We start from the raw sequence: 11,322 nt of genomic DNA, 5'->3' as shown, positions 1-11,322 counted from the left end.
CTTCTGCGTTCTTAGCAGCGCTGTGGAGAGTTCCGTGTAGTGAGAAGCTGAAGTCTCTAGTCAATAGCCACTGGCTGAGTTTGGAAGCAGATCCACCAGCCCCAGTCAAGCCGTGGATGACTGCTGCCATGGCTGATACCTTAGCTACAGTTCGTAAAGGACTCTGAGGCAGAACCACCCAGCTAAACTACTCTTGGATTCCTAAGCCACAGAAACTGTGAAGTAATGAATATTGTTTTATTGCATTAGTTTTAAGGTAATTTGTTTCACAGCAATCGATAATGTAGTCTGAAACACTTAATCTGATATTAATAGAAGCCAGAAGGGTCTATGTTCATTTAGTTATACTGGCTGTTGTCTCATCGCACAGATGAGACACCAAAGTGTGGCAGGCATTGAGTTAGCTACCTAGAAGTCACTCGCAGTCCCTTTTATCTGCCCTGTATTCCTCTAGCATAGAGGCTCAAAAACCAAAACACCTACCTTCCCAGATTTCTTTTCATTTAATAGTGGCCATCTGACAGTACTGACTAATGAGATTTATATAAAAGCGCACTGGGAGAAGGCTTCTCGATGAACAGTGGGTAACACCCTTAGGAAGAAACGTTTGGCATTTTTTCCTGCCTGGAAAACAAGGTTAGCAGCCGTCTTGCTTTTCATCCGCATAGCAGCCTGGAGATTAACAGCTGTCTTGTGGCCATGAGGATAAAAACTATAACCTAATAATATAGAAAAGACAACAGTAGAGGTCTAGATCCATGATGATTTCCTTGTGCAGCTTCCCCTTCCCGGTCTGCCTACCTTGGCTTTCTCTTCCTTGAAACTAATAAACCCCTTACTTCTTCAAGCTATTGCTTAGTCACTTTTTTTGTTTGGAACATGGCACATTCCTCACTAACACACTGAGGTAAAGTGAGGTCATTCGAACCCAGGTCTGCTGACTTCAAGCCCTAGACTCAGATAGTCAAACAACACACCATCTGAATAATAGCAAAAACTATCCGAAGGGAAGTTTTGATGCAAACACAGCCAGGTGTCCTGCAGAGAGGAAAAGGACCTGGCCATTCTAGGGAGAGTCAAGAAATTGTTCTACTCCTCCACTTCATTGTCAACCTTCTACCTTCTCACCTCAGAAGCTATACTTTGGCTTCTACCTCTACCATCTCACCAAAACTAAGCTTGGCAAACTATGGCCTGTTTTTATAAGTAGCTTTATTGGAACACAATCATGTCAATTCACACTTCCATAGAACAATGGATGCTGTTTGCATTGCAATGGCAGAACGGAAGAGCGGTGACAGAAACCAACTGTTCCATGTGATGTCCCTGACAATTAGCTTAGAGTCTGGAACACAGAGGCACTTAAATATTCCTTGCTCTCCCTCACCCTACTGATTTGTCAAGTCTCTTCTGACACTGTCCACTTCTGTCTCTACTACGATTCACCTAGCTGAGCCAACTGTCGTGTCTTGGCTCCTTCAACAGGTATCTAACAGGTCTTCCCACTCCGGATTTTTCTCCACAGTACAGCCAGACTGATTTCTCTAAAATGGAAATCGGATTATGCCACTCTCCTGTCTAAAGCCCTGAAATGTCTTCCCATGCTCTCTGAACAAAGTCTAAAACTCTTAGAAAGCTTATAAAATCCCTTTGTAATTTAGATTTTCTCTCTCAAAAGCACCTGTTAGAGTCGTAAGGATGCCCTTTCAGATCTGTAACTACAAGTTCTCTCTCAACCCTGGATCTTTGCCAATTATACTCCCTATACCTGCCTGAGACACTACTCCCCACACCTCCACTTTCACCCAGGTGTCTCCTACATAGTCTATGGGAAACACCATAGACATCTCTATCCCCTGGAACCCTCATCATACTTCCCAAGTCTCATTTAGACATTCCTTCAATACTAACTTATACTCCATTCTCCTAGCTAGCCCCCAACCTCTTAACACACACACCATTTGTAGTATTCATCACACAGAAAGCTATACAAGAGAAGGGACTATCTGGCTTTTTTCCCACTGTACTTCCAGTATTCATCACTGCTTGGTGCATAAGAGGAGCTCAATATTTACTGAATGAATTCAAATGATTCAACAGAAAAGCAGTTTGTCCTAATTCCAAATGAAAACTTTGAAAACTTGCATCACATCTCCTCATTAAGTCTCATCATGTTTTCCAATCCTATAACCCATAATTTACCAGAAGGGACCCCACACTCATTTCAATCAGTATTCCCAATTCTACCACCCGATATTGCACTCACCTCTCAAATCCCGAAATTATTAGTTAGTTTAGTAGTCTAGTTTCTACCCTTTGGGTTCTGGACTGCTGATGTTAGGAGCTCTAAAAAGTCACAGAACCTTTCCAATTGCTCCATGGAAATGTGGCTTCTAACCCCACTGTGTCCTCACTATGACTTCTGTGGTACTTCTCTTTATTTCTAGCCTGTTCTCTCATACCATGTCTAAATCCTACCACTTAAGTCAAAACTCCCAGATACACTAGGCTGGCTCACCCTCCACAGATGATCCTGCTCCTCTGTCACCAACATAATAGGGAATCAGATATGAATCCTCTTCCTTTGCTCTAGACTTTCCTTCCATAGCCTTGATCTGTGTTCTTGACCTTACTTCTCTGGCTTGCTCTTGGGCTCTGCCACATTAGTTTTGTTATTGTCACATCTTACTTTGCAGCCATCCTTAAGATCCCATCATGCCTTTTCAGCTGGAGTCATGTTCACTCCACTGCTACTTGATTATGGCACACTAGGATGGTAATAGCTCTTTTGTATTTAATGTGCTTTGTTATCAAGGGGGCTTGAAGTGTCACAAATCAAGAAGTGATCACGTTGCCATCCTTCAGCCCACTCCAGCCAGATCATAAAGGAAAACAACTATGTGCTGTGAATGGGACTAAGACCCACCAACCATCACACATCAGGAATAACCCCCAGTGAATTTATCTTGTCTTGGTAATTTGATTAAAATCATGGTTAAAATCACGTTGTGCTGGGCACCTGGGTGGCTCAGTGGGTTAAGCCGCTGCCTTCAGCTCAGGTCATGATCTCAGGGTCCTGGGATCGAGTCCCGCATCCGGCTCTCTGCTCAGCAGGGAGCCTGCTTCCTCCTCTCTCTCTGCCTGCCTCTCTGCCTACTTGTGATCTCTGTCAAATAAATAAAAATTTTTAAAAAATCACGTGTGCTTTGTTTTTGTTGTTCAACAGGACCACAAAAATAAGCAAACAACAGGAACTTGAGAGTCAGCAATTACAATCCTGGAGATGCTACAGACTCTTGGTTCATATATTCTCTCGCACTGTTGTCAGTGTTTTCAATCAGCGTCTTTTCTAAGTCATAGAAATAAATAAATGCTGGGGGCTCAGTGGGTTAAGGCCTCTGCCTTTGGCTCAGGTCATAATCCCAAGGGTCCTGGGATCAAGCCCCACATCGGGAGTCTCTGCTCAGCAGGGAACCTGTTTCCCCCCTCTCTCTCTGCCTGCCTCTCTGCCTACTTGTGATTTCTGTCTGTCAAATAAATAAATAAAATTAAAAAAAAAAGAAATCAATAAATGCCAAAATACGTAAAATAGGGAAAAAAAGGTTTGTGAACACAAATGGATGCTTAGCTGATAACTGCCTGGTGAGCTTCAGGATGGAGGGGGTAGAAGCGAACACTGTCAATTCCAACAAAATCACACTCCATTCAAAATAAACATTATCATACAGCCCTTTAGATTTCTGAAGTCTAGCTGAAAGCAGCAAGGACCAAAGTAGTGTTCCTCAGATCTGCATACCCATTCCCTTCTCCCCAGCTTCCAAAAATATACACTTAGAAAAAAGCTTTGCATTCTTTTAAGACAAGGATAGAAGAAACAGGAACTACCTCTGCAAATAAAAGGTAAAAGGAAAAGCAAACCTTTATATTTAACTCCACCTTAGAGCAACTACCAGTTATGTTATGCTTTGATCTTTTCTGCTATGCTCACTTACACTTATTATTGTCAGTACCTTAAAAAAAGAAAAACATTTAAGAATTAAACATTTTAAGGACCTTTCACAAACCAAATGACAGTAGGTTTTTATTAACATATCTTACAATGTTGATTATTCCTAGTTTTGTAATCTCTGCTTAATTATAAAGATTGATTTAGCCTCTACAGTAATGTACTGTATTAAATGTTCATTCATACAAGATACCACACCAGTACATTTTTTTAATAATATACACACATCACTCTAGCTTGGACCTGTTATTTTTAAAAGTGGGCTTATAAATGGGACTTATAAAAGTTATGGGGGAAAAAATTAAAGATCTAGTTTAGCAGCATGCATGTATGTAATTCAAGTACAATTTTCAACCAAGTGCTTTTCAAAAATTTACTGGTGACTAATTCACCAATATCAAAATAAACACTATCAAATACCCAAATTTTAATGTTAAGGCTAATATTTTCACTTCACATCCATATGCACAATCATAAAACATTCCATTTTAAATATGTAGTAATCAAAGTCTGAATACATTATACCATGTATATATAGCATCAGAGTTTCAAACTGTAGAATTATTCAAGTTCATGAATCCTGTATCAGTATTTACTAGAGATTTAAATTAGCATTTGCTCTTCAACCACACTTACAAATGGTCTGGTATTCAGAATGACCAATGCAAAAAATATGACAGGCTGAACTTATGATACAGTATTTAAAAAAGTAGCAATGTGTTTGAAAGGACAACTATTTAGTTAAACAGAATCATTCTCATCTTTCAGAAAGTTATCTTAATATTTTGGAAATGTATATAAAAATAGCAAGCTATTTCCATGTATTTTATTGTGGAGCTATAGGTAATTTTTTGACCTTTGAACACATTTGAATATCTACTGTTCTGCTGTATTTTAATGCAAGGCCATCATTTAATGTCCATTTTCACATTCTGTAATGTCATGTCATTCAATAATTTTTAGAACATAGATCTGACTTTATTTTTGTATTTTATCATTAGATGTTTTTTAGTTTATTTTTACATGTAAAAATGTAATTTTATATAACAAGCCATGGAAGTCCAAAGTACCAGGAATTGCTTGATAACACTATCTATTAAATAATCATCAAATTACTAAATCATTTGGAAGAAAAATCTTGTTAGCAATATATAACATGCTTTTCTGTAATCTTCCTTCTCTATTTATAGAGTGGGTTTTAGTTCAATCATTCCCATTCTTACTGATTAAAAAAACCCAACAAACATAAATTGCTTTTCGCAGCAGCTTCTAAGAAGAATGCAGATGCATGGCTCATTCATGAGGGTCATCACCACTGAGCCTTTTTTTTTCCTTTTAGGAAACTAAGCAGAAATAGCAGTGATTACGCTGCACAAATACAATATAGATGAACCTCTCGAGCTGACAGGAAAGTTCCAAAACTAAGCTTCATTTGTGGGTAAGTCTGAGCAATTTCCAATTCGATCATTTAAACAAAAACTTGGTTGGTAAAAAACGGTGGGCATGCACAGAATCAAAATCTGCCATATGTATGTTCTTACAACATCTGATTTTATAGTAAAATCTACTTGTTAATACCTCAAGTAAGTCATCCAAATGAAATGGCAAATTTTGATTTTTAAGGACTCCCTTCCCCAACCACACATATGTCCCTCAAAATGTACTGTATTATATTAACAGCAGCTATCTACTTATTTTACAACTATTTCAATTATTTACCTGGGGAGAATATTTATGAAATTCCTGAGAATGAATTAAGTTTTCAGCAAAGCCTTAAACTTTTTAACAGATTCCTCACAATAAGAAAAAATTTTTAAGTCCTACTATTAGACCAACTTTTACTATACAATATTTCACATAAATCATGTTTTACATTTTTTTTCTAATTACATACAGCAAAAATCTCAAATCAACACAAGAATGCCAGAGGGAAAGGATGCATTGTGTTTAGCAGATGCAAATTAAAACACACAGATATAAAGAAGCAGTAAAACTTTAAATAAATCACACCCACTCCAAGTATCAATGAATAGCTGATATGCATTGCTGGGAGAATCATTTTTAAATGATTTTGTCAACAAGTTGTGCTTCTTATTAATTGTGGACTTAAAAAAAAAAAAAGGACCACTAAAGAATGATATAACTTGTTATTTGTTATGTTCTCCAGATACTTAAAAAAATTTTTATTATACCATTAATGTGATTACCAAGCACCTAATTTTGGAAAGGCTTTATAATATATGTTTTCTTTTTCTCCCTTAGCAAAAGCGTTAATCCCCCAAATTAAGGTAAAGCTTATTGTTGATAAATTCTTAATGAAAATGATATAATGCAATGCTGAGGTGGTGAGTCACAGCCCATTGTAATGTGGACCCCATCTTTTATTGATGTGATCAAAAGTATGAGAAATCCACTGCTGCTCAAGAACTTTGTATCTTTCCTTACAAATGTAGAGAGGTTTGCCTCGCCTAGAATAAAAAGGAAAAAAAGGTATTAAAAGTTGTACAATACAGTGAAGATTTCACACACATTTAAAAAAAACAGATTCTTTATGGCTAAAATCTCACATAGTAGTTTGGTTTATTTTATATTCCCTTACCATGTGTAAAGTAAATTTCCTTAGGATATGTAAAGTATCTCAAAAACTAGAAACAGCTTTAACTTAATGACTATCAGAATTTCTTAATTTAAAAAAATAATTATTATTACAATTACAAAGTCAGGAATGGTACATTGTTCTTATTGATGAGACATCAATAAAACATTCAAATATACCCATGCATATCTAACCTAAGATCCCGATCTTCTTCTCCATGAGCATCCAAATACACAGAACCCCAGAGGCAGAAGCGGTGGCCTCGAATGATGATAATCACCGAAGCATTGATCAAAAGGAAAATTCCTGTTCCAGCACCACAGTTCTGAGAATGCTAAATAATTAAAAATATATCAGTGATCTTCATAATAAAATGGACTTTATAAGAAAATCAAGAATGCCTTAGTTAAATTTCTTCTAAATAATACCAACTATCTCTTCAATTCTTAATAAGATTTCATCTAAGTTAAACTTACAATTTCATTCTTAACATTTGATTAGTAATACATTAGGAGGAATTTGGGTTAAGGATTATCTAGGAAAGCAATTAAGAGCCAACCTAAACCTAATTCAGAGGCTGGCACCCACAAGAGCAGGTATGACCACTGTCTTACTGCTCACTGTGTAAGAGTTCCTACCATGAAAGGGCAACGGGCCCAGAGGGAGGAAGTGGAAGTGGACTTAAGAAAAGTTTTACTCACTTAAGTAAAGCCTCAGATGTTTGAGTTTTTCTTTTTTTTAAACCCTTCTACTGGATTAACAAAAGAACAAAAACAAAATCCTTGTGTACTGTGTATTTAATTCAAAGAAGAGCTAATATGAAGAGCAGGATTAACCACATATACCACATTTCCATGTGCCAGTACATTTGAGTTTTCATACATTTTCTATTATTTACTATTGCTTACCAATACACATTCACAGTAGCTTTGTTGCTTGCAGCAAAGTCCTTTCAGGCATACAAAAGTACCACAAACAAGGCAAACAGCAGGATCCTTAGGAACCTTAGTGCAGACACTACAGGTTTTTCTGTGGTAGTACTGAAAAATGGTGTTGTAATTCTCAGGCAACTGGAGCAGGTGTGGTAATTTCCATCTTGACTCTTGGATAAGCAAGGCCTAAAATATTATCCAAAATTACTCATTAATCCTACATATTTAAGTCACTAACACAAAATACTTATATTTTAAAGGCCTTTTTTTTTTCTAAGAAAAACACATCTGTCTCTAAGTATGTGGCTTATTTTCTTTATTAAACTCTTCTCATTTCCATTTTACAAGTGACTAAAATAGTACAATTACCAATCTCTATTTTAATGTTGTTTCCAATTACAGTATGGGATCAGTTTTTAGATTATGTACCCTAAAACATTTAAACTTGTCATTACTTAAAAATATTAAACATAACTAAGACTGCACTAAGACTTAGTTATTAAAACTGCATAACTAAGACTGCATATATCTAGATGTACTTGTTTTTAAATACGCTTAATGCAAAATTTTAAGTAAACTTTTTAAAAATCAACTTTTGATCTTTCTCAGATAAACAATTTATTGGCTTTTCTTAAGGTAAGGTTATGGTTATAACTCATTATTTCTACCTCAACAATTTATAATTTAGAATCTCCTAAGAAGATGTAAAACCCTCTTGTACCACCAGCTGTTAAGGCCTTTTGTATCCATAAATGCTATAGCTACAACTCTTTTTATAAACTTTCTGCTACAAGTATGGGAAAAAAATGCCAAATTAGTTAAGTTTCCCCACAGAGTATACTTAATTCATTATTTGCAGTTTATAAAAATACTGGTAATAGCAGTAATTCCTTTCTAGATGCCCCTCCATGAATAGATAAAATGTAGTATGAATCTAATATCTCAATAAACCTACCATTTCACATTACTTACAACCATAACCTATCTAAATTGATGCAGTACTTATGTAGTCAGCCTGGCATTTATCAATAAGCTCATGGATAAAGTGGCCATGGAAGCAAGGCCAAGGCAAATATATGTGCTTACAATATGCTATTTGCCTACATTCAGTGCCCAAACTCAGACTGCAAAGATTGCATATTCTGTAACGGGTTGGTTATACCGCACTCTTCCATCAGTGGAAGGGAGAGCAATTTGTCCTCACCGAACTTGATACCTATCTAGATTAGGCTGTCTATTACCCAGCAGCTCACACCACATGGCCTTAAAGAATTTTTTTCATAATGACAGATGTGAGGCAACAGGTGGATGTCTATGGAAGTAACTGATCCTAACATATATTCAAACATCTGACAAAACGGCTCATCTTTTTTTTTTTTTTAAGATTTTATTTATTTATTTGACAGACAGAGATCACAAGTAGGCAGAGAAGCAGGCAGAGAGAGAGGAAGGGAAGCAGGCCCCCTGCTGAGCAGAGAGCCCGATATGGGACTCGATCCCAGGACCCTGAGATCATGACCTAAGCCGAAGGCAGTGGCTTAACCCACTGAGCCACCCAGGCACCCAAAACTGTTCATCTTTTAAATGACGAACTACTTCACTGATAGAATGTAGATGGTACCAGCTGGGAGAAAATAAGATGAAGTATATGCTCCTACAGAATGAAGTCCATGCTCTAAAACAGCAACCAGTACATTGTGGGTGATCATTTTACTGCAGATGAAATCCATCAGTCTGGAAACCAGGGAGTGAGAAGTGGTTTTGGCAGGTCTCATGATTACACCTAAGAATTCAGTTCTTTTATTTTTGTTTCCTGCTATTCTGAATTCTTCTGTGGTTTAGGACCATTCTAAGAAAGTTGTGTACTTTCCTCCATCAGAGGATATGATAATAGTCCCACTGAAGTAGAAACCAAATGTCATCTGGCCATTTCTTCTCACTAGAAGAAAGGAATGGCTTATAGCATAGTCTGAACTATCAAGAAGAACAGAAATATTTCTATACAATTAGCAGCAGAATGTTTTTTTTTTTTTAGGATTATTTATTTATTTATTTGAGAGAGAGACAGTGAGAGAGAGCATGAGCGAGGAGAAGGTCAGAGAGAGCAGCAGATTCCCTGTGGAGCTGGGAGCCTGATGCGGAACTCGATCCCGGGACTCCGGGATCATGACCTGAGCTGAAGGCAGTCGTCCAACCAACTGAGCCACCCAGGCGCCCCAGCAGCAGAATGTTTTAAACTTAGAGATCCCTGAGACCCGCTGCTCACCATGTCCCAAGATCAAAAGATAAAAATTTAACACAAAACTATTATGACCTTAATATAAGCAAGACAGAACCAATTACCAGAAGCTCAGATCTCTCAGAATAAAGTGTGGTTCACATCCTTGGTTGAATAAATACAACCCGTTGAGGTTCTGGTCACAGAAGATGCAAGAAGAAAGTCATATATTCGACTATATATTAGTTACAGCTTTATGACTACTTGAAAATGTTCTTGCTTACAATGGTGGCATATCTTCTTGCAAAATTTTCTCTTTTTCTTTCACTTAACTATGGAATTCAGGGTGAGGAGCTGCTAATTAGAATTTTCCAGGCCACCAGGGTATAAGTACAACAAATACAGAAGGAATGGACATCTCTCAGAGCCTCTGCATTCAGAAGGGTATGATGATGTAACTATTGGCTGTGACTTTATTTGCATATTTGGCAAACTGGTAGATGCATTTGTGATTATAAATGCAACGGTTACATCATTTTGAACAGGGGAATAAATGAAACTCTGTGAATGAGAATAAGGATGTCTACATGCCAACGGGTAAGATATGAAGACAGTGGGCCACCATTGTTTGTTGTTTATGTTTTTCAATTTGTCCACAACCTTATCTGCCTTCTTATATTATTAACAGTATTACAGTATTTGGAAAATAACCTCTTTTCTTGTTCCATACAGGTCTGACAATTGCCCTAATGCAAGATCCTGCCCCATCACAGGGGTATACACAGGATGCAGATTAGGTCAATCAGATCCTTTCTCCCAGGAATCTGAATCTTGAACACCATACAGAAGGGCGGAAAGTGGTTCAGATGGGGTTATCCAGCAGCAGCACTTCAGAGAAAACACACCAAAACTGTCTGTGACCAAAGAATCTTAGCTGATACAAAAAATCAGAGCAATAATTCAGACTTTCTTCCAAGGGTACTTTTGTTGGACTACTCAGCTCCAAATATTGTTTCTATCTTGTTCATATTTAAAATTTCCAGGTGAAGAAAATCTGGTTGACCTGGGTCAGAGTCGGGACTAGAAATAGAACAGAGTGGAACAGGGATAAAAGTAGGGATGCAGGTCAGATGGGAGTGCATTCAAATAACCGGAAAATTTTGGAATAAGTAGAAATAAATGTCACTGTTCTGGTTCTAAAACAAATCATTATCACTCAATTTTACACAAAAGATTATTTTTTAAATGACAAATTCTTATTTTCCATTGATATCCATACTAATAATCATACATCTAACATGGGAGCTTGTTATTATACTAGCAAATGAATTAATTTTTTAAAAGATTTATTTATTTATTTATTTGAGAGAAAGACAGAGAGAGAGACTGTGTGTGTGTGTGTGCGCGCGCGCGCGCGCACAAGTAGGAAGAATGGCAGGCAGAGGGAGAGGGAGAAGCAGGCTCTCCTCTGAGCAGAGAGCTGGATGTGGGCCTCAATCCCAGGACCCGGAGATCATGGCCCAAGGAAAACGTAGACACCTAACCAACTGAGCCACCAGGTGCCCCTCAA

General features: G+C 37.4%; 1 protein-coding gene across 6 annotated transcripts in view; it reads right to left on the bottom strand.

The window, feature by feature from the left end:
* Window positions 1-3,753: 3,753 nt before the first annotated feature.
* The window catches only part of UBR3 (ubiquitin protein ligase E3 component n-recognin 3), a 237,534-nt gene continuing 229,965 nt past the window's right edge, over window positions 3,754-11,322 (bottom strand). For all 6 annotated transcript variants that reach the window (XM_032355897.1, XM_032355899.1, XM_032355900.1 and 3 more), the window contains 3 exons: window positions 7,511-7,720; window positions 6,797-6,936; window positions 3,754-6,474 (listed from right to left, as the gene is read on the bottom strand). In XM_032355897.1, coding sequence (XP_032211788.1) covers window positions 6,357-6,474; window positions 6,797-6,936; window positions 7,511-7,720 — 468 coding nt within the window. In that variant the 3' untranslated portion in view covers window positions 3,754-6,356. The remainder of the gene's footprint in view (window positions 6,475-6,796; window positions 6,937-7,510; window positions 7,721-11,322) is intronic.

The sequence above is a fragment of the Mustela erminea genome, chromosome 8, assembly GCF_009829155.1.
Source record: "Mustela erminea isolate mMusErm1 chromosome 8, mMusErm1.Pri, whole genome shotgun sequence".
Lineage (NCBI taxonomy): Eukaryota > Metazoa > Chordata > Mammalia > Carnivora > Mustelidae > Mustela > Mustela erminea.
The sequence above is the reverse complement of the archived record's forward strand: the minus strand, read 5'-3'. Positions and strand labels throughout refer to the sequence as shown.